General features: G+C 38.7%; 1 protein-coding gene across 1 annotated transcript; it reads right to left on the bottom strand.

The window, feature by feature from the left end:
• Nucleotides 1–1,231: 1,231 nt before the first annotated feature.
• On the bottom strand, nt 1,232–23,763 carry nim1ka (NIM1 serine/threonine protein kinase a). The gene is made up of 7 exons (XM_041786810.1): nt 23,641–23,763; nt 12,051–12,565; nt 11,327–11,689; nt 11,069–11,181; nt 8,084–8,205; nt 4,741–4,887; nt 1,232–2,825 (listed from the first exon to the last, which is right to left on the bottom strand). The coding sequence occupies exons 3-7, from the start codon at nt 11,629–11,631 to the stop codon at nt 2,067–2,069; spliced, it is 1,446 nt and encodes a 481-aa protein (XP_041642744.1). The 5' UTR covers nt 11,632–11,689; nt 12,051–12,565; nt 23,641–23,763; the 3' UTR covers nt 1,232–2,066.
• Between the last annotated feature and the right edge of the window lie 505 nt (nt 23,764–24,268).

Here is a 24,268-nt window from a genome sequence, read left to right as displayed (position 1 = left end):
ATGCGTCATCACGTAAAAGCGGAAATGAGTACGTCGGTTTCCATGGGGCTTCTGGGAAGTGTAGTACGTTACGTAAATATGCTATGGACATGGAAAGCCTTACTTTTTTAAGTGTCAGGGTAAAATACAACAAATAAAACAATAATAATAATGACAAGTAAAAACAAAATGACTGTATGTATATGTAAGTATCAAGTTATTACAGAATTATCTAATACTTTGTACATTTTATTAATTATTTTGTTAAACTCCTGAGACCCTGTATTTACATATGAGGACATTACATTTGGGCTTTCCTACAACATAGGAATAATTTCTACTATTAGAATTTTTGAGATTGTCAGAAATGTCCATATAAGTTATAGCAAATTGGTTGAAATGTTGGAAAATCTGCTGTTTGGATGGAAATTTTTAAGTATTTTCATGGAATTTTGGGGGATATGTTTGTATATTTTGGACATTTTTATTGGTAGTTTTAGGAAACGTTGCTCTGAATTTATAATTGAATTGCCATGGGATTTTGGTTCATTTAAAATTTTTAAGAATTTATATGGAAATTTAAAGAATTTTCACAAAAATCTGAAGTTATTTCTTTGACACCTCAGGGAATTTGTTTGGATGTTGGAACGGGGAAAAAAAAATCCAAGAAATTCCTGTCCAAATACATTGCTGATCTTTTTTTTTTTTTTTTTTTTTTGACATATTACATCCTAAGTTTCCCAAATAAGTAGGATAAACTTAAATGCATTCCAAATAAAAGTTCAGGTCTCATAAGGTTAATTTTAATTTGGCAACACCTGCTTTTACTACTCATGCCAGTAAAGCATCTTGGACTGAGATACATACATGCATTAATAGAGGATCTAAAACAAGGGATGCCAGTGGCCTTGTGGTTAGGTCCACCTTCCTTTGTATAGACAGTTATTCTGGAAACAGGCACCCAAGTTCAGATGGACTTGTGGCTCCTTTCCTGCATATGATTCTTCACTCTCACTCTCACTCTCTTCAATGTGTCTAACTATCCACTGTCTTATCCTAGCTGAACACGGGCATACATTTCTCACAAATGATTCTAAAAAAAAAAAGTAAAACACAGGGAAAAATTATTTTAGAGACAACATGAAAGAAACAACATACAACACTACCTCATCTCAGGACGTAAATAATTTTATATAAGGATTTATAGGACAAGACCAGCGTGTTTAAATTCCTTTTAATAATCATAGGAGCATGAACATGGCATCAGATAAAAATATATAACCATAAAATAATTCAGAAATTGCCTGAGTCAAAACTGGATTAAGATTTTTGTCACATAGACAACTAAAAACTTTGGTGGATGGTATTCCTAGCTTAATCTCATTTACTAGCTTCTTCTGCCCACAGGGAAAACCAAGTGAGGCCAGTAGGCCCACGTACATAGCTCAGTTAGAATAACATCTCATAGAGATACACCACATAAGAAGGTAAGATGTAAAATCTCTCATCACAAACATTAAGGAGCATACCGAAACCAGTCCATTTGATTCCATGTAATAAAGAAAACTAAGGCATCAAAGAAAAGTGCAAGTAAACATTAAATACACCACAATAAATGTAATGTTGTCATCATGTTCACCACTTATTATCACCTTGGCATGATGTTCATCTCTCTTTTCCTTAAAATATGCTACAATGATTCCACAGATGGGTTTACTGGTGTTACAGTAGAATGGGAGAGCTATAAATATCCTGCCTGCATGACCCAAATAAAAAGTAATGTTTGCCATTCAGTCATCATAACTTTTACTTAGAAGATTAATATGTCATTACATAGCAAAATCTCAAGGAGACTAGGACTTTGCTGGCCTTGTGAAAAAAATTGACAATAATGTTTTCCTAGCAGCAACATTCTCACAGAGACTAGTTAACTTTCTAGAAAAAGGCTAAAGTAAGAAATCTCAGATTGAGGGAGCTGCATGAGGTTTTATAAAATGATTTCAAATTTAAACTGCTGGCTGTAAAGCACTGTTTAATTTCTAATAAAATTCATGCAATCTCATCTCGGACTGAAGGATAGCATTTTGTCACAGAACCACACAGAGTTTAGATGTGTGCCTCAGACTACGGTACACTTTGATTCTTTCCTTTTTACTCGCTGTACTCGGTCCGGCCGCCTGTGTGACCGTTGGTAAGCTCTCGACAGCCCGCCTCTTATGAGATCGGTGCAGCAGGATCCTGTAGACCCCTGTGATTGAGCTCCTGCAGTCTTTTCCCTGGTTGTTGAGGATATGTTCTGAGGAGATTCCCAGCATTTCCAGTGCTGTCTTCACCTCCATCTCCTCCTCCTCCAGATCAGATGGTTCGCACTCTGCTAGGTAGGATGGGTCTAGTTTAAAGGGCTCCATTGCACGTGGGAAGTCCACAGGGAGCATCCACTCACAGCCCATCATCTGCTCCACTGTGCAGCGGTCAGCTGGTATGGGCTGGAGGATTCCCCTGATCAGCTTCTGGCATGCCTCAGGCACCCAAGAGGGAAGAACGTAGGCCCCTTCCAGGATGCATCGCTTTAGCTTCGCTACAGTTTCAGCCCTGAACGGCATGGTTCCCGTCACCATGAAGAAAAGCATCACTCCCAGGGCCCAGATGTCTACAAAGATGCCAACATAATTCTCATCCCTGAAGAGTTCAGGCGCGGCGTATGGCGGCGACCCACAGAACGTGTTGAGAGTCTCACTACGGCGGCTCAGAGTGCTGAAGCCAAAGTCACCCACTTTGACACAAGAGCTGCTGGTGTAGAAGACGTTTTCTGCCTTCAGGTCACGATGGATGATGTTGCTTTCATGCTGTGGGAGACAAAGATAAAAAACACCATCATGTAATACAGACATATACATATTTCTATGCTGCAAAACATGCTTTTAAACTTATCCAACCATTTCTATATCAAAAAAGACCGTAACTATAAATATGATACAGACATATTCTGTACATTAATATTTTAATAAAAGAAACCACATACATTTGGGTAATTAATAAGTGGATTTCTGTCATCAAACATGAAATGATTTCTAAATTTATTCTGTCTAAGTCTTGGACTTTGGGTTGAATAGAAGCGAGTTCTTCTAGTATTGATCCTAGTAGAAGAAGCCTAAAATCCCCTGTCATTCAAAAACAATGTCATTTATAATACATTTAAAAGTGATGCATCAGAATCAGTGTAAATTTCCCATCCTAAATTAAATAATGTCTGGGATTATGAAAAACAAATTTTTTTGGATTATATGTTCATTACACTGTTTTCCAAATTATTATGCAAGTAAGATTCCAATTAAAAAACATTTAATTTTTAGTTTTTTAATTAAAGTTTCAGTTGTGCTGCTGCTCCTGCCAGTTCCATCAATGGCATCAATCTCAGACATATTTGGTCATTAGTTTGCCAGGTGAGCCTAATTAAAGGGAAACTAGTTAAGGTTTTTCCACATTATTAAGCAAGTCACAGTGAACTAGTTCAGTATCTCTAAAAAGGTAACAAACACTGGATATTTAATGAAAAATTAAGAGAGATCATCATACTGTGAAAAGATTTGCGTGTGATTCAGAGCACAGACAGGTTTGTTCAGATAAAGGCATACTGAGGAAAGTTTCTGTAAGGCAAATTTATCGTATTAAGAGAGCAGCTGTGAGTAGCAAATAGGTATTTGAATCTGCTAGTGCCTCCTGAGTCCCAAGAACCTCTGGATAGAGATCCTCCAATCCAATGCCCACAAGGAGAAATGATTGCAGTTGCCTCAGAAATATAGGAAGACTAATTTTCAAACAGTTGTATTCTTTGATGAATGCTGTGCTACACTGGTGGTCCAGATGTATGGAGTTCTGGATGGTTGGTGGATGAGCAACATGTCCCAACAAGGCTTCAATGTCAGGAAGAAGGTGGTGGAGTGATGTTTTGGGCTGAATTACAGGAATTGAGTAGGCAGGCTGCTTTAAAATGCCTGAAGGTGTCAAAATGACTTCAGCAAATATGTGGAGTCTCTAACTGCCTGTTTTCTGCCATGGTACAAAAAGAAGAATCATGCCTTCAGGAGTTAAATCATTTTCATGCAAGACAACACACCACCCCATGCTGCACATGGCATTAGCTGCTATGGGTATAAAGGGAGAAAAATCATGGTGTGGTCACCATCATCCCTTCACCTCAACCCTATTGAAAATCTGTGGAGCATCCTTAAAAAGAAGCTCTATGAGGGTGGACAGCAGTTTACCTCAAAACAGCAGCTTTGGGAGGCAATTCTGGCATCCTCAAAGGAAACACAGGCAGAAACTATACATGGACTTACAAGTTCAATGAATGAGAGATTTGTTAAGGTGATATCAAAGAAGGGCTCCTATGTTAATATGGAACTTGATCTGTTACAATGTTTTTGAATAAAATAGCTTTGACTTGAGAAAAATTACCTCCTAATGCAAAAAATTACAACAGATTTCTGTTTTAAATTCTTTAGAAACTACTGAGTGTTTTGAAACTGTTCTGCATAACATTTTGGAACACTGGATTTTAAGTTATTCAGCAAAATAAATGTCATCATTGGTAATTTTGTCAAATAAAACCCAGATTACAATATAATTGTTGAGAATGAAAAATCCTATTGACTGTCAATTATAAAGACTATTAACGAAAAAATGATCAAAAAGTATATAGTATGCATAATCATTTGGAACACAGTGTGTAAATGTAAAAGCCAATTTATCTGTACTGACCATGTGTTTAACAGCAGAGAGGATCTGCGCAAAGACAATCTTGCTCTCTGAATCAGAGAGCTTTCCCTCTGTAGTAATCTTGGTGTACAGCTCCCCTCCCCCTGCATACTCCATCACCAGGTGTAACCGTGACAACGTCTCCACCACCTAGAAAAGAAAACGAGAACAAAAGTAAGTCCAGCCTGTTTGATATTCACCGACCAATATGAAAAAGGCTGTAGAGGTGGAGTGATCAGTGAAAAGCCACTTGAGATCAGACAAAGTGAATCATCAATCCATCATTGTTGCAGAGTTTCTCGCAAGCTTTAGTTACAAAAAGCAGCGATGGTGTTCTTAATTCTAACCTGCATCCTGAGTGACAGTGGAAAATATCTGGGAAAAAATAGGAGAAAATGTAAGCAGTAATATCAACAGTAATAGCTTTTTAAGATTTTTATCTCTTATTAATTCAGCAAATTCAGTATGTCACCCCTCTGTTTGTTGGAGTATCTGCAGCTGATAACTGAAGCTGAAACTTTCTGATACGTCTGTGTTACTCTGAATGGTTGCTTCATTCTGCCTGGCTCTAGTGATGCATGTTTGTTGAACTGAAAGATTAACATAGAAAATGAGCATATCCTGTTTAATGTGCTGTAATAAACAATATCTTTAAAGACTTACATTAACATTTTATTAGATGATTTTTGCTTTTACCCCCTCTACCATAGAAGTTCTAGCAATCCTCCCAGCATCCCCTGGAAATCCCCACTTTGAAAAACACTAAAACGAAATGTTCAAGTATGCATTACTGTTTATGTTTCTAAAGAAATATGATTGCAGGGTTTATAAGAGTGATTGAAAATGCTGGTTGAGAGGGAGAAGTTTGGCATACATCTACAGGTATATCTCAAAAAATTAGAATATCATAAAAAGGTTTATATTTTCCTGTGAATTATTCCAGAAAGTTAAACTTCCATATATTCTAGATTCATCTTTTATAAGGTGAAACATGTCAAGACTTTTTTTTGTTTTAATCTTGATGATTACGGCTTACATAAAAATCAAAAATCCTCTTCCTATTAGAATATTATGGAGGCTTGTGACGTCCAGTTTCCTGAGACTTTATTCTCTCATTGTGGCACACACAACCATAGTCATGGGAAGACTGGTGACTTGACAAATATCAAGAAAACAATCATTGACACCCTCCACAAGGAGGGTAAGCCACAGAAGGTCACTGCTGAAAGGGCAGGCTGTTCTCAGAGGCTGTATTAAAGCATATTCGTGGAAGGTTGACTGGAAGAGAAAAGTGTGTAAAGAAAAGGTGCACAAGCAACAGGAGCTCAGCCTGTAGAGGACTGTCAAATAAAGCTAGGACTGATACTTTTCATTTGACTGGTCGGATGGTTGGTCTGTATGCTCTCATCCAACCAAGATTCCTGTTCGTCGGTTGGTCACGCATGTGCATGCGAGAACAAAACATCGGAGTGTGCAGCTGACTGACAGACGCAGCAGGAGAGAGAGAGGAGCAATGCTGGGCATTACAGGCAGAGAAGCACACAAAGTGACGCAGAGCATTCTATTCTGTTTATTTATTCTGATTGTTTCACAGCCGTTAGGCTGGAAATAACTTGGAAACAACAGGTTTTAAACTCGACACAAAGATGTAGGCTTTTTGCAGGCTACTGAAGTGGCACTGCTGAGTGTCTCTGCTCTGTCCTCCATCAAAGCCCCAACTCCCGTGACCTGGTCAGAAAATACGGGGTATAATATTGTTCGTTTATCATCAGAATTAAATGTTTATGTCAGCGTTAGTGTCTGTTACAGGCAGACAGAGAGCAAAGAGAGAAAAGACTATGTCTCTTTGTCATAAAGTCACAACCAGTGGAATTTTTTCCCTTCACCTCATTAAATAAACACTGTATACAGTCTAATATATGCTCATCAATGGCACAGTGCCGGCTGGAACAAGTGATCCTGTTAATAGTTATGTTGTAAGTTAAAGCTATTGTGCCATGATCACTGAAATTATATGATTAAAGGTAAGTGCATGCTGATTGTCTCTGAGTCAGCTGTTACTTTAGTACAACAAAATGAGGATGAAAATAATCAATAGTGCCTCATAAAGCTTGTTATGTTGATTTTCAAGGTCATTCAGACTACCAGAGGGTGCAATGAGGAGCCTGTTACGGATTAAGCTGATTTTTTATTCTTTTACCTGCACAACCAATCGATTGGTCAGTGTGTGGGTGTAATTTCAGTCAAGATTTTCTTTGGTTGACTACAGCCCTAAACAAAGCAGATTCAAGACGGGGAGCTTCAACAGCAATGGACTGGGGCTGGATCAAGAGTCACCACACACAGATGGGTCAAGGAAATGGGCTACAAGTGTCTTGTTCTCAGTGTCGAGCCACTCCTGAAACACCTCAAAAGCTTCTCTCCAGGGCTAAAGAGAAAAAGAAAGGGACCATTCTTCAGTAGTCCAAGGCCCTGTTTTCAGAAAAAAATAGATCTTATATTTCATTTAAAAATCAAGGCCTCAGAGTCTAGATGAAGATGGTAGAAGCACAGAATCCAAGGTGTTTCAAGTCCAGTGTTTCCAGTTTCAAGTGTCAAGTCATCTGTTGGTATTGGTACACTGTGCTTTGTTGAGTCCAAAGTCAACGCTGTCAGCCGTCTACTAGGAGATTTAAGAGAACTTCATGCTTCCATTGGCAGAGAAGCTTTATGGAGATACAGATTTCCTTTTCCAGCAGGACTTGGCCCCTGCCCACAGTGAAGCCATAACTACCAGAAACCGGTTTGCTGACCGTGGTATTACTGTGTTTGAATGGCCGGCCAACTACTCTGACCTTAAAGAATCTCTTTGATGTTGCCAAGAGGAAGATGAGAGGCATCAGACTCAACAATACAGATGAGCTGCAGTAGCAGCAGTGCCACAGACTGATTGGCTTCCTGCCACATCACACTGAAGCAGTAATTTGAGCAAAAGAAGCTCAAACCAAGTACTGAAAATAAGTTTAATTTTCCAGAAGGTCAACATTTGTGTATTATGAATCCTATTTTGGACTGGTATTTTGTGAAATTCTAGTATTTTGAGAAGGTGGATTTTGTGAGTTGTAAGCCGTAATCATCAAGAATAAAACAAAAACAGTTCACTTTGTATGAGATTAATCTATAATATATGGAAGTTTCCCTTCTTGAATTAAATTACAGAAAGAAAAAAAAACTTTTTCAAGATATTCTAATTTTTTTAGATGCATCTGTATGTGTGTAACCTGAACACACAGTCAGTGACATGGTTTGTGTGTCACTATCATCAAATGAAGTAAACTAAACCGACATGAATGTGTAGGAGTCGAACCTCATAGAGGCGTATGATGTTGGGGTGGTGTAGTTTCTCCATGCTAGAGATCTCTCTGGACAGCAGCCTCTGTGTCTTCTGATCCAGCTTGGTTTTATCCAAGATCTTTATGGCCACTTTATCTAGAGAAAACAATGAAGATGACAATGTTGTTATTATTAAAGGAATGATGATGATGAATGACGATGTTATGAAAAGAAAAACTTGACAATAGACACATCAATAGTTGACTTGTTTTAATCATGATTAAAATATCTTAACAGACAGCTCATGGCTAACATTTGCCACATAAATGTTCTGCAGATACATGATAGGAAATCAGAGCCTGCTTCCACCAGTCTAACACAGAGCTGCATCTGAAGTGACCAAACCTCTAAATGTGCTCTAGATAATCTGCCTCAGGATTAACTGCCCTCAAAAACCAATTTCCCTGATCATGTTCTCCCAGGGGATCGATTCTTACTTTTAGCCTTGTCTCTGTAAATGAAGAAAAAATGGCCCCTGATATGCTCCAGTTCTTATCTGATATAGGGGATCAGGTCAGCGTGAAGGGTGAACTCGACAAAGTGCTGAGCCAGCCACATTGTGCTGGGATAAGAATTAATTTACCACCCTTAAAATTATTTGAGAGGAAAAAGATAGAGCTAATTTTAAAGTGTATGCATTTATGCAGCCAGTCTATTAAATAGGAACAGCTGACATAGACCCCAGGTAACTGAATACAGAAAAGTTCTTAAGGGGCAAAATGTGTTGAGATATCTTATTGTGCATCAGTATGCATTATTCAGGCTGGTATTAGGCTCCCGTTCAGCTCTCAATAGGAGCATTTAAAATGCATCGCTGCTCATATTGTTTTACCAGGACTAAATGATTCCATCTACATGCACATGCACACACACAAACATAGCATAGCCAATACAATAAAGAGAACATATAACCCCAAAAGCATCAAGCATGCACAAACAAACACTCACACAGTCATTTTACTGCCTCTCTGTAGCCTTTGATGAGGCATGCAGCAAATTTAGCCGTCGCTAAGGAAACTGGAGATCTCTAATCAATCCATCTGTTCAAGGGCAGCAGACAGTCTGTCTCTGTGTGGCTGAATCAGCCCCCTGGCCGGGTGCACACATCGCCTTTTTAGTGAATTGCTACATAAGGACACAGTTTTTAGTTGCAACTCATTGATGGAAATAAGATAATCAGCCAAATTATCACTTAAATCTCAGAGTAAAAAGCAAACAGGAGCTAAACTTAGGATTTTAATCATAAAGATGGATGTGTTAAGAGGCTATTCAGTTAAAATGTCCACTTCCAATAACTTGTGGCTATTTTCTCTTTATTTAATGCACGTCTCCTGAAGCTGTGAAAGTGTTTTAGTATGCGTGTTTCTCCTGTACATAACAATTTTACAATTCCATTCAAACATTGTATGCAGCCCCACAAGGAATTTCTGGGTTGAACAGAGACAAGGCCCAGTGCTCAGCTTGCCCTCCTCAACATCTTGCTTCTTGTGTTATATCACAAACACAAGAGCAGTTTTAAATGCAAAATAACAGAACTTATTAATGTACTATAGAGGGTGTAATTAACGTTGATTAAATACAGAAATCCTAAGATTATTCATGTTTAAAAATGCTGATCTTTTTGACAGCCCTAGATTTCATTCATGAATTTCTCAAAATAATGGGGAAAAGCTTTTAAAAGTGTCCTCCCTGGTCTAAGCTGCAAGCAATCTCAGAAGTCTAGGTGAGTAGCTTGCAGTCCCCAAACCTGGGAGGCCACTATTTTTTGACTGAGTGCTCCCTGGCAGCTGAATTTACATACTGTGTGTCCAAGAATCTTTCTTAATCACATCAGGATCATTTTTTGTTTACATTTTGAATCTATAATGAGCAACTTTCAACTTTTATTAAAATTGTTATCATCTGTGGGCAAACTGATATCTCTTACATTGATGACTGCAGAAGTTCCCAACCAGGGAGACACGTTCTGAAGTTTGCGGACAATACAGTCATAGTGAGTCTGTTACGGGGGGGCACAACACCTGAACCAGTGATGTAGTGATTAATTTTTAAAACTGAATGTCACGAAGACCAAGGATTTGTGCATAGATTTTAGAATAAACTTAAATCCACCATTTTTAAGAAAACTTTAGGGGGAGACTGTGGAGAGCGTTCTCAGCTAGAAGTACTTTATAATGTCACTATATCTAAGTACTAAGTAAGTAATGCACTTTGGTTTTGTCATCGACAGTAAGCTGTCTTTTAAAGAAAATTCTGATGTAGTTTATAAAAAATCCCACCAATGATTGTATCTCCTCCACAGGCTCTATCAGTTTGGGGTGTGCAGCAAACTAATGCCAATGTTCTATCACTCCATGGTTGAATCTCTCCAAACCTTTGCCATTATCTACCTCGCCTGGTAGCCTCTCATTAAGGGGTTAGAACATATCGTTAAGCTTGCCAGTAAAATTACTGGTTTTAAATCACCTGATCTGTCTCTAACATCATACAGAGTCCTGATCATCATCTTCATGCTAAATTTGAGCTCCTACCCTCTGGTAGGAGCTTTACATTGCTAAAGGCTAAATCTTACAGAATGAAAAATTTGTTCATAACTCAAGCCATGACACAACTTAATTTTAAAAAATGATCAAATATGAAGCCCATTTTTGGGCAGTCTGGAGTGTAGTTCAACTCCCATACTCATTAGAATGGTGAAACTTTAGAAATGCAGTCATATAAACACTATTTTTTAAAAAAGTCTCAATTTTTAACAACGCCAAATAGGGCTTAGTAGTCTACTTTTGAAATTCGTCTTGACATTTCACCACATAAACATTGCTTAACAGCTTGTGGTCAAAGGGGGTCGTGAACATTAACTGTTCAGTCTAATTCAGACTAATTTTCAGTCTTTTCCATAGAAAAAGTTAAAATAATATTTAAAAAAGCTTCATTTCACAGCTGCTATCAGGTTCCTTACCTTTAGTGAGCGCATGAATACCAAGCTTGACATGAGAGAAATTTCCACATCCAATCTCTCCTCGAATTTTGTAAAAGCCGATTCTTCTGCCAACTGTGAGCTCCCGCACCACCCTGAGACAAGAATACATAGCAGAAGTTAAAAACATAACCGTCGTCAAAACTATTCCACCTCCTAAGAGGACAAAATAAGTTTTTATTTACAGTTTTTTTTAATCATTCAAAAATAACTTCTTTCCACCACTTTTCTGATGCCTACCGTTCATCCTGGCACATATCCAGGTTGAGCTTCTCCAGTGGGGTGAGTCGGCGGACGGTGGCCCCCTCGTCGTCTGTGTTGATGTCTGAGCTGTCCTGGCGGCTCCAGCGAGAGTACCTTTGGCCCACAGCTGTGCCTCCAACCGAACTTCTACTCGAGTCTCCATTAGATCCATTAGTGGTCTCAGCTGCAGACACTGAGATGCTCCTGGAATTTCCTGCTGCCCCCGATCCCCTGGAGCCTGCTGTCCCGGCCCCAGCTTCAGCCCCCTCTGGGCTGCTCTCAGAGGGGTAGACAGCAGTCATCCTGCTTGGGATGCCCAGGGTGGTGTGTGTTTAGCTCATGGTTTGAGTAGACAGCGGTCTGGATGGAAAATAAGAGAACAAATAATTATTCTTCGGTTTCATTTCTACTGTTGGTATTTTATGATTAATTGCTTCTTTAGTGTTTGGTTTGCACAAATACAGCTGCTGTTGGTGCACCAATGACTTTTTAAAAGATGCCTTTAACTTAAAATAAAAGGCACAATGGCTAAAGTACAAATGCTTTTAAAATAGTTTTTATTGTAACATTTTTTAAAGACCACTTTAATGTAATATATTTTTCCACATGTAATCATATCACAGTATTAAATCTTCATTAAATCATCATTCTGAAAATCAACTGTTCTATTATCACTGAGTTGTTTTAAATACACCTATAAGCATAAAAAACCTTAACTTACCGTCACATATGTAAGCCATTTAAAGGGTTAATTCTTCTACTTTCCTTGCAAGAATCTCATAGTTCTTTAGACAACTGAGTCAATAGTGTTTTCTGTATTTTAAGATAAAAAGGGGTGAATCCAAGCAAACGCTGCATCCAAAATATCCACTATCAGCGGTACTTGCAAACTGTCCCATCTGCCTGGATCATCAGCTGCAAGCTCTCATCTAAGATGGACACGGCTGTAGTCTTGCTGCATTTCAAAGATTCCCAGTGGTAGAAGCCTTAGCTTTCCTTATTTGAAGCTGTCGAAGGAAAAGTAATGATGCTGTGGGGATCAGATCGACCGTGTGTTATCAGGCCCATGCTCACAGTTGTCTCCCTGCTGAAGAGGTCTGTTGAGCCTTAATGGGCTCTTCTGAATCTTAGGAGTATAAATAGGCCACAGGCTGAGGTGGAGGAGGAGGAGCTGAATGAAGGGGTTGAACAGATGATAGTGTCAGGGTACAGCCTTGGGGCATCGAGTGAGACAACCTGGAAAAAAAACACGAGAGAGACACAAAAATGAGCATTATTAATCATAATCTTAGTGTTAATGCAGTCACCCCTTCCCTTTCCCTTATTCTTTTGTAATTCTTACAAGTGATTCTTATTTTTTAAACCATTTTATTTTGAAGCATCAGTTAATCATCGTTGGTAAGTGAATGAGCTTGTGTGCACATGTCAGCACAACCGTGGCTGTGTGCAGACTCTGATGGAGTGCCTGTTAATGCTCATTGTAATCCTAACTTAATTTAAAGCTTGAGTCCAACTCAAAGGGCAGCACAGGCTGTTGTTACTGAACTGTAAGAGCCAGATAAAAAAAATCAACCATTCGCATCACGATAGACCACAAAGAAGATACTTACCTACAAAACAAACTCTCTCGAATTGAGAGAAGTGAAGTGATGACCAATGGTCCCTTGAGAGCCTGTGCGTGTGTTTGTGTGTAAGTAACTTGTAATAAGGTGATAAAAGCAAGCTGCTCAGATAACAAAGCTCTAACAATGTCCCAGGAGTGTTCAAAAGAGATGGTTGAACCTGATTTTAAAGAAAAGATGCATTTTCTGTAATAACAACCAATACCAGACAGGTAGTCATTTAAAAAAAAATCAAATTTAAGACTTTTTAAGACCTGAACTTTGATTCCCAACAGTTAAACTAATTTATTAAAAACTAGAGTGACGCTTTTTGTCAAGGACGGCCTTTGAGTGAGCTGCATGAATATTTAAGTGGGCAACTTCTTAGCCAAGATGAAGTGGACTAGTGTTTTACAGTGGTCACCTACAGAGTTGATCTAGTCACAGCAAGTACTGTGAAATAAGTGGGGGGTCATGGGGTCTTCTACCAGGAAATTTTGAGCATCCAACATTGAATTCCCTGAATTCTGAAGAATATTTATTAAAAAAAAATTGTGGAGGAAATTCAGTTAAAAATACCAAATTATTTATTCTTAATTGAGAAAAAACACAATTTCCTCGAATTTATGATTTTTCCAAACAGTCATTTTTATAGCTGAGTAGTTACGGTAAAACACAAATTAGGGCTGATCAATTTGGGAAAATAATCTAATTGTGATTTTTTTCCCCCCACATTGCAATTGCGATTTGATACTCAATTATTCCTTAATTCCTTATCTTATGTATTTTCCAACAAATACAAGCAATAAATCATTATACGTTATAGCCAACACAATATTAGATAGAACTAGGGCTGAATAATTTTGAAATAACCTAAATATCTAACTGTGATGATTTTGACTTGTATTGCAAATTGGATATGAATCATTGTATTGAAGGGAATAACACATTTTTATGTCATCCTCATATTTAATCAGAAAAATGAACAAAAATGAAGAAAGTAGGATTTTTTGCAGACAATTAAAAAAAATAGCTCTTGAACGATTGCATGATATGCAATACATAACATCTCTGCTGCAAAAAAAGTTTTAAACTAATATTTTGACACAAATTTCAGAGTAAAGGAATATTGCAACTCCTGCAATTTGAAAATTGCAGCAGGCCATATTGTGCTTTAATCTAATTTTCAGCCCTAACACAAATCACAAAAGAGAGATCTGTTTACAGCTTTAACACCTGGAAAAATAAAGACTATCTAAAGCTAACATTAAAGCCAAATATGAAATTGCATAATCTATAGATTTGACCAAAATAAAGGGATTAGCCTAACTTTGTTTATGTTGCACACAAAGACTTTTAAAAACAAGATTTCTTTTTAAATGATCCACAAAAGTTTTGAAACCTTGCAGTACATCAGACCTTGCTATGATGCTAAAAAGCTGATTTTTTAAAATGAGATTATTTACTCTTAACGAGCCATTGCTCTAAATATCAACTGCAAAGAATACTGTATGTACTCATAACCACGCACCACAACAGAGACTGAACTTAAAAGATGCACTCTCTCCTCAGCAGGAATTGTTGCACTTGGCAGAGTGTCTTGATGCACAAGCTTGAGCAAATCTTACTACCATAATTGTTGGCTTGTCTTTGTGTCTTGATTTGCAAGCCACACCATTGCTCCAATTGTGCTTGAAACTTCTCAAAAGACCTGCACTGGTTTGAAACTGGCACCATTAAAAAATCCTAAATATGTACAGATTTTCAATAAAATCCTTAAACGTCTCAGGTCATTCACACTGTCCTGATATAACATGTCGTGTACAGGACATTGTAAAGTAACATGGTGTTTTGGAAGGTGTTCTCTCATCTCTCTCTATATAAAGATAAATGAATCTATGCTAAAACCTGGCCAGGAAATCAAAGCAACTCTCTTTTGTGAGGTCTGCAGTCTGCCAGCCTTCAAACACCTTCCTGTCATCACAGCATGAATATCTCGGCATTGATCTCAGGCTGCCTAACAGGACTTACTAAGAGAGAAGAGGCCTCCACTTTGCAGTACAAAGCAATGAGCCCTGAATACCAGCCTTTTATGTATGTAAATAAAAGAGTACACGATAGCTGTGCATGACAAAATCATATCAATAATAGAAGAGTTCAGAGACAAAATGATTATCAAGATGCTGTGGATGGTTCAAATGTATTTTTTGATGAATGAGAATTCCATAAAACATATTTGAATATACTAGCAGTATGCTGTTTTAAATGATCTAATTATCTCTATTTTACATCACATATCTTATACCTGGTTCTGATTTTAGTTAATGCAGTCTAGACACCTCACTTGTGGAACAAACCACCTGCAAACCTAGGCTTGCTTAAGCATTTAGATCAAAACAGATCTTAAAAGATGTTTATACCTCCTCATCGGTGCTAATAAGGGCTGTGTTTTTGGTTTGTTCTTCTTTCAGGACCATTCTCATAGGGATTTTCTTCAAACTTTGCACCAACATCCACTCTGACTCATGGATGAACTGGTTAAGTTTGGAGGTGGAGGGGCAAAGGTCAGAAGGCCTCATGTTCATCTCTTGTTTGTGAACATAATTAAAATAATATCTTACAATAACATCTTTTTGACTTTGTTCAAATATCCACCCTGAGTCAAGGATGAATTGATTACATTTTGACGGTTGTAGGTCAGAGGTCAAGGTTAGTGGGCCTCATGTTCATCTCTTGCTTGTAACATGAGGCCCACAGCTGAAGAACAATTTAAGGGATTTAGTTCAAACTTTCCATAAATGTCAACTTTGACTCAACTATGAAGTGAATAAATTTTGGAGGTTGAAGGTCACAGGTCAAGTCAGTTGGGTCTCATGTTCATTCTTATGTTATGTTCACACCAAGCGGGAACAATCGCCTGTTTGTGTGTATCTGAACGCTCTAAATACAGGGAGTTTACTCATTAATTAATTGGCGCAAATATCTCACTCCACTTGTGCATCACATTGCATGTTTGACGCACCGGCATTTCAGTCAGTTGTTAACATACATGACTGAGCTTGACTACACTGAAAGGATTGCTGCTTTTACCTGCTGTGGAAAGCCCAAGACCAACAGACTGCTAACTCTGGAAAAGATGACTGAAATCAAGAGACAGTCAAATGTATTTATAACTTACTTGACCTCCTCACTCACTCTCCTCCAAGTGTGCTCCTTTTAATTCCTGTGCCGGTAGAACGGGCACGTTGGGTCATATAGTTCAGGGTAGCCACAGACAGACTCCACAAGCTTCTCCAAGCACTCTGAATTGCTGTTTATTTAAATGCCATCCTTACGTTGAATTTACACAGAATATTACATGTAAGAGTATAGTTCCTTTTTGCATATCCACAAAGGCTGAGTATTAGTTGGTCAGATTGTTTTGTGCTTTGCTTTTATCAGTGTTGTCAAAGATGATGTTAACCTGGTTGCTTGGTGATGGACACTGACCAAGCATGTTTGTTTGCCTTTTTTCATCCTTAGGATTAGGCATTAACCAGTGCTATTTATGTGCTGCATTGAGTCTCGGGGTACTCATATTAATCATGCATGTGAGCAGACCGATGGACCCATGCACACATCAAAAACAGAGCTAAACAGAGCAACAGGGAATGAATTTGAAACCCTACAAACACACAGGATCTAACACCTGATTGTGGCTTAAAGCAGGAATAAACACGCAGAGTGTTTAGTGCATCATCTCTACATGTCAAAGGAAGGTGAAGATTAGAGTTTGTCAAAACAGACAACTTGGTTTTCTTATTCCAGCCTTTCCCAAACTTCAGTATGATGCGGTCCAATTTAAGACTTGTAAATCTTCTGGGGCCGCCAAAAACCCTTGTACAACCAAAAAACGAGATGTAAATATTCACTTTTTAGTTATCATATTTTGTTTTGCAAACAAGGAATTTCAATGATGTTTACGCTCCTCAGAAAGGAGTCACAAAGTAAAATGAATGAGTCACTGGCTTTTATTTTGTTTTAATTGGGCATCTGCAAATTTTCACTCAAATTTTCTTTTATAATATTCATCACTGTAAATGTACTTTGTTGCCCAGCAAACTCCTTCCAAGTAGCATTAATATCTTTAGAGACACTGATTATTCATAAAATCAGCAAGCAATATAGTAGGATGTTTAACCGGGTGTCACCAACTAATCCAACACCAGTTAAACCATGACACCAACAACATAGATGATAAAAAGGTGACATGGCTTAAAACTTCTGGCAGTGTCTTGTTGCATCTCAAACTTAAAATAATAACATTTAATTATGTATTTTATGAAAAATAAATGTGTTTTTTGTACACCTTTTTCACCAGTTGGCCTCAGCCTACAATTTGGTAAGAACTGTCTTGGTTATTAAAATCTTTATTTGTGCGTGTGTGTGTGTGTGGGGGGGGGGGGGGGGGGGGTGTCAAGGTTAGACCAAGAATAATTTTATAAAGCAACATGAAGACTAAGCACAGGCTTTAGTAAAAAAATTTGAAGAATAAATCAGATTAAAGGCAGCCATACTGTCATGTTAATTTGTGACTGCTGATATTGTTGTAGACAGCCATTATTTAAAGCGTTACTATACGTGTTACCTACCCTATCAATAAACACATCTAAGACCTGAATAGCAGAGAAAAGTAAATATTGCACAAAATATCAAAGGTTAAAATTCCAATCAAGACTGGGATAAATGGGATATTTTATCACATTTTTTAATTTAATGACACATTTTTGAAATATCTCCCATTTCAGCTAGAATATTTAATGACTTAACAAAAGCTACTGCCCATTTCTGAAACCAGACCCTAACCAGAGTTACTTCTCAAAAACAAGACAGTTGAAAGGTTTTCAAGCACCTGATGTGAACCCCAGGTGTGCACCCCAGGTTAACCCTTATGCATACCCGATGAAGTCAGCGTAGTTGCACAGGATTACTACTAACTAGGGACCTCTGGTCATTTGGGAATTACCCACCAGTGTCACTATTTGGTGTGCTGTATTTGCACTGGATGAGCAGAGTCTGTAATTTACTGACATCTCTGAATACAAACTTACACAGTAAATCAAAAATAAATAAAGCATGGCACTCTCCATTTTAAAATCTATGAAGAAAAGCGTTATAGTGCCCCTCATTGTTTGTATACATACTGCAGCACTATAAGGGATTTTATTTCAACTGGATGCGCCTTACTGCACGCTGCAAAGTATGTCATCCATCTAATCACTCTTCTGGACCTCTGCTTCTTCTGGTTTTAGTTTGCATTTTCCATGACCAGATGTCCATACTGTTGAGCAGGAAGAGCAGACCTTTTAAAACAATATGGTTGGTAATTTTCCCTGGATCTTTTACTTTACAAAATACAGACATGGTTGATTTACACAGGATTACAAACACAGACATCCTCTTCCATTTTTACAAATGATCAGAAGTCTGCAGGCAAGGTTATTGACAAAAACTGACTACATAATATCACATAGAAACAGGTTGTTTCTTAAATTAAAAAGAGCACAAAGCAATGCCAAATCTGTCAGCCTTAGAAAGGCAGTTTATATGTTAGCATCAAGCTAAAAAAAGAAGAAAAACTCAGATTTACATTTTAGTCTATCTCTAGTAATCCTGGAATCTTCTTGGAAAAATCGCAGGTGAAATTCGTTCCTTATATATAACGTTCCTTAAAATTAAAATGCTGAGTTTCAGGCATCTAATAGGCATGATCTAAACTTGACCCTTTCCGGAGCTTTCATGGGCTTGTCAACCTATGAGGGGATCAAGAGAAAATAAAGACAATGCTACATTTTTTAAATCTAAATGAGTTTAACCAACAGATGAACCATTCAAAAACTCACTCAATTAATCCAGTACACTGTTTTCCACAAGCAGGCTTATGAGCCACAGCCAGCCCTTCATCAGCAAACACTATAAGCCTTGCCAAAGACGGCTCCTTACTCACCAGGCAATCAATCATTTGTCTGAAGATCCCTAAAGACAAGGAGGAGGGTTTGCCTGGCACTCTCTGCTGCTGCTGATCACACTGCCAGCATCAGCAGCCTCTTCAACAACGGAAAACAGGAGAGCCCATCCACAGCAGCTGGGGTCCGAGAATTAGTCACTCTTTCCTCAACGCCTGTTTGTTCCTGTGAACAAGGAGCTGTTCTTTACATCACAAGTTACAGCACCTCCATCTGTTCCAGAGTTCCTCCTCTTTACTTTCCCTCACTTTTGCTTCACGTCTATTCCCTCGTTCCCTTGTGCCTGTGTCCCCCTCTCTCTTTTTCACTGCCGTTATGCATTCAAGCACAAAGACAACGCACAAACCATTTCCTCAGATAGACACATGCACAGGCGCAGTGGTGTAAAGATACACAAACACAAGAGCGTACACACAGAGGCGACTCTCTCCACACAAAGCTCCCCTGTGTGTTAATTGAGACGCACGGCTGACAAGAATAAAGAGCTCAACAGTGAAAGAGCTGCCACAATGAAGACTGTGCACCCTAGGAACAGACGGGCAGGCCTCACTGGAATCTATGGGACAAATATTTCACATTTCCAAAAACACACTGACCTCTAAATCCCTTCCCCCCCGACACACATACACAGTCTACACCTTTAAAACGAAAGGAGATTGTTAAAAAGCAGATGCAGCAGCTGGGTTTGCAAATGGTTTGTTTGCATGTGCAAAACACAAAATTTTAACCCTGGTTTGACAAATGTTTAGCTTTAGTTTTACATTTCTCTCTATTATGACAGCCTCTTAATCAGTTAGTGCTATCCTATGGTTGAAAGATGTTATTCCCTAAGCCTGGGACACAAAGCATGTGCTACAAGTAGCAGAGGCCCTAACAAAGTCAACATAACAATTTCAACAAGGGGCACAGAAGCAGAGCACAGAAGGCATTGTCAGACCAGCATCCAGTGGCTTAAAGCAAAATCTATTTAGTAAAATCATTTCTTCACACTATTAGAAGTTGATTGAGTTTACATGTGATTCACTGCCAGTGCTCCAAAGAGGTTTTCACCAGAGAGAACACTTGAAGCCAAATGTTTCATGTGCTCTGACTGATTGACGTCATCAGACATCAGAAGAATAAAAATCAGGAATGGTTTATTTTTAGGAAGGGATACACAAATCCCCAAAAGTCCTAAAGAGACCATTTTTTTTTCTTTTTCTCACATGGTGAGAAGCATGATCTGTGACAGGTTTCAAGATTGCTTTAAAATGACAATACAGTAAAGATCATGTCCTTCTTTTTGCCGTAGAACATGGGTGTCAAACTCAAGGCCCAGGGGCCAAATCCAGCCCATGGTACAGTTATACCCGGCACACCAGATCATATCATATTTTTATCATAACTGGCCCACCAGAATGAGGTCTGCAGATTTCCTCCAGTATAACAATGTAAATTTGACCATAATGATTGGAAACATCCTTGCTAAGTCATAAGAACTAGAAAGAGAAAAGAGTTCAAATAATTTGATAAAAAGTCAAGAATTTGGGGAGAAAAATTGTGTGTTCATTTTGTATTTTGTAATTTGCATCTCACATTTATGACTTAAAGTTATGGTTTTGACTTTTATCTTATATTTTGACCATTTGGATTCACCATTTTAATTTTTAAGTCATATTTTGACATTTTAAAATTATGAATTAGAATTTAATCTTACATTTTGACATTTTCAAATTCTAAATTTGAATTTTAATCCCAAATATAAACCTTTTCGATTTAAAATTGTACATTTTTATCTCACCTTTGGATCTACAGTGCTTGACAAATTTATTAGACCACCCTAACCCTAACCAAAGTAAGGTTTATGCCACAGCTGCCCTAAATTAACAGTATTGGTAATTACCAAAATCATTTTTTATGTTTCTGCAATGTAGAAGCTCTTTAACCCAAAAGATAGCTTTAATGCTAAAATATAATTATCATTGTTATCCATGAAATTTTAAATTTACTGATTCACAAAAAAAAAAAGAAAAAATGTAAAGCACATTAATATTTCTTGATTAATATGTCAAATTATAGTTATTTACTTGCATTGCATTGCATTGGTGTGAGAAACACAGTAGTGATGCTTGATCTGAGTGATTTTCAGTTTGGACTGTCATCTTTTACCTCAAAGCAGTCAAGAATGTTCAGACCCCCTTCCCTTTTTTCAGTTTTCTTATGCTGCAGCCTGACGCAGCACTCCACCTCTGGGCAAAATGGCTAGACGGAAGCCTCTCCTCTGTGCAAAACCCATGAGAGCCCACTTGGAGTTTACAAAAAAACTCCATGTGAAAGCCAAGAGGGCATTTGTGGGTTTGCACTGAGGAGATACTTCCGTGTAGCCATTCTGCCATAAAGCCCAAATCAGAGTGCTGCAGTGTTGGTTGTCTTGCTGGGACTTTGCCCTATCTCCACACAGGATCTCTGGAGCTCAGTCAGAGTGACCATCGGGTTCTTCGTCACCTTTAAGGCCCTTCTCCCCTGATTGCTCAGTTTGGTCAGTTTGACCAGCTCTTGGAACAGTCCTGGTTGTGCCAAACTTCTCCCAGTCAAGAATTATGGAGGGCACTGTGCTCTTGGGAACCTTCAGTGCAACCAAACTTTTATGGTAGCCTTTCCCAGACCTGTGCCTTGAATCAATCCTGTGTTTGAGCTCTGTGTTCTGTCCAGTCAATTTAATTTACCACAGGTGGACTCTCAGTCAAGGCGTGGAAACATCTCAAAGATCCAGTGAAATGATAGAGACCTGAGCTTAATTATAAGAGTTTTTCAAGGGTCTATACTCATGTAAATGTGATAATGTGTTTTTATTTTTCAACAAATTTGCAAAAATGTCTTAAATTTGGTTTTCACTTTGTCATGATAGGGTACTGAGTAATGAGAATGAAACAGTTTTTCTAACTGCAGCATCAGGCTGCAACAAAAGAAAACTGAAAAAGATTAAGAAGGTCCGCCTTCTTTCGGAATTGCTCAGACAGTTTAAAACAAAATAAAAACAAAGACAGTTTGTACTTTGGTTGCAAATAACCTGGAGAGCCATTTCTTTATTTGCAATTCTGACCCCTTATAATTGAAGAGCACCTGAACCATGTCACCCTTTTCATTTATTTTTTGGCCCTGTGCAGCACTCACTTCATTCTACCTACTTCTATTGTTCAATTTTGGTGAGCCCATGTGAATTGTAGCCTTAGTTTACTGTTCTCAGCTGACAGGAGTGGCAGGTGTGGTCTCTGCTGCTGTAGCTGATCCGCCTCAAAGTTTGACGTGTTGTGCATGCAGAATCTTACTTGAATTGTTGCTTCTCTATCAGCTTGAACCAGTCTGGTCATCCTCCTCTGACCTCTGCCATCAACAAGGCAGCTTGGCCCAGAGAACTGGCGCTGACTGGATATTTTCTCTTTTTGCATCATTCTCTGCAAACCCTAAAGATGGCTGTGTGAGAAACCCCAATTGGTCAGCACTTTCCAGATACTTACACCAGCTCACGTTGCACCGACTAGCAACCATGACAAGTCAAATCCCCTTTTTCCCCCATTCTGATGCTCGGATTGAACTTCAGCAGATCATTCTGATAGTGGACATTGGGTACATGTTTGCTTTGGTTGCTGTCATGTGATTGGCTGATTAGATATTTGCATCAATAAGCAGCTGAGCAGGTGTACCTAATGAAGTGGCAAGTGCGTATATGTCATGTCCCAGACTCACCAAGAAGAATTTTGTTGCTCAGTTTGCTAAGAATTGTATTTAAGAGTTATCTTAACATCCATATTTGGCTGCTGAGTCATTCACTCCCTGCTATCAACAAACAGATAGCATCAAATACTTATAAATCAGGCAGTGTTTATATAAAAAAATATGCTGTATGCTGTTCGGCTTTAGCAGCCACAGGAAATTATTAGTAATTTCACACTATTGCAGTTCTCTTGCAGACATTTTTTACACTTCATTGTAATTCATTTTTTCTGATTGAAGCACCCCTTGTTGTACTCTGTTGTTGCCAGGCCTCCACAACAGAGCATTATGATGATGTAAACATACTATCCTTAATTCACCCCTGTGAGTAATAATGATGAATACTGCATAATGGCAGACAACCCTGTCTCACTGCAACAAGTGCTACAGCCGATCTCTACCTTTCTTCATCTGATTTTTATGGTTTCTTTGAGAGCAAAAACGGTAGGCTATATGAGGCTGGTTAGTAATAAAGGAGGATCGAAGCAGATCCTCAAAGTTGATGCCTCAATTTGCGCGTGCGTGCCTCACGTGCTTGCGTAATTGCTGAGTGATGCATTGTTATCCTGTTTAGAGAAGCTGCGCTATACCTAACGACAACAAATGTGTAAAATACGACTAAACTACGGCCGGAATACAGCCCTATATCACAATTAAACGCTTTATTACCATGGTTCTCAAGTCTATTCAGAGATTAGTTAAGTAGGCGTTTCTGAGAAGTCTACATTGGTATAATTTAGCTGTTCTATCCCGGTTTTAAACGAAAACATGTCCTAACAAATATCTTCTTTCGAGTAAATGAGCTTTTCAGTGTCGTGTAGTGAAGTGACTTTTCAGTCGGTGCTCACTATAGTCAACAGATAACAACCTCACAGCAGGCCATTCTCTGCTGAAACCAGCGCGTTTCTTTCTGTAACACAGAATATAAAGCTGACATGTTTCTAAAACTTACCTGTTTGAATGTCTTCATCACCCCACGGCGGCAGTCTCCACGGGCCAGGCTTTAAACCATCTCCTCCCGGTGCCCGGTGACATTGAGCGGACTAGTTCTGCTGCAGCAGCTTCTCCCCCCGGCTCAGTCTGCCTGTTGTGAGGGAAATCCGCCTGACGAGCAGACTGAAGGACCAATCAGTGACGGGCTAGGGAGAAAAACGTGCGCTGCTTATCCAATGAGCAGCGAGAATTGCAGCTTTGCTTTGGTTCAGTACCACGGGAGCTGTCCAGACGGACCAGGTAACCTTACCTGTTAGCTACCATGGTGACTGAGCACGCGTCTCTGAGGTTCAACGTGGGGTCAGGGGGTTCAGGAAGAGGGCCAAACAGGATTCAAAGTGGGGTCACGACGTCTATTTTTCATAATCGCTAGTGTGCGTTAATATCCAGTTGACTGAATTATACTATAGCCACAGAAAGGTCGAACAACACTAATAAAGGCCTATGTGTAAATGCTAGGCTAAACATATGGGCATGAAGTCAATGTAGTTTAGTTCAGGGGGGATACACAACAAATTTGATTGTTATGAACTAGGACAAAAGGCCTTTATTCCATTCTTCTTTTTTACTATTTTATGTTTTCATTC

Source organism: Cheilinus undulatus, linkage group 5 (assembly GCF_018320785.1).
Source record: "Cheilinus undulatus linkage group 5, ASM1832078v1, whole genome shotgun sequence".
Taxonomy (NCBI): Eukaryota; Metazoa; Chordata; class Actinopteri; order Labriformes; family Labridae; genus Cheilinus; species Cheilinus undulatus.
The sequence above is the reverse complement of the archived record's forward strand: the minus strand, read 5'-3'. Positions and strand labels throughout refer to the sequence as shown.

Excerpts from the sequence above, each read along its gene's own strand:
- nim1ka (XM_041786810.1), bottom strand. The coding sequence starts at position 11,631 with ATGACTGCTGTCTACCCCTCTGAGAGCAGCCCAGAGGGGGCTGAAGCT. Across the intron at positions 11,182-11,326 it reads GATATGTGCCAGGATGAACG|GGTGGTGCGGGAGCTCACAG; the intron begins GTAGGCATCAGA and ends TTCTTGTCTCAG. Across the intron at positions 4,888-8,083 it reads ACATCATACGCCTCTATGAG|GTGGTGGAGACGTTGTCACG; the intron begins GTTCGACTCCTA and ends TTTCTTTTCTAG.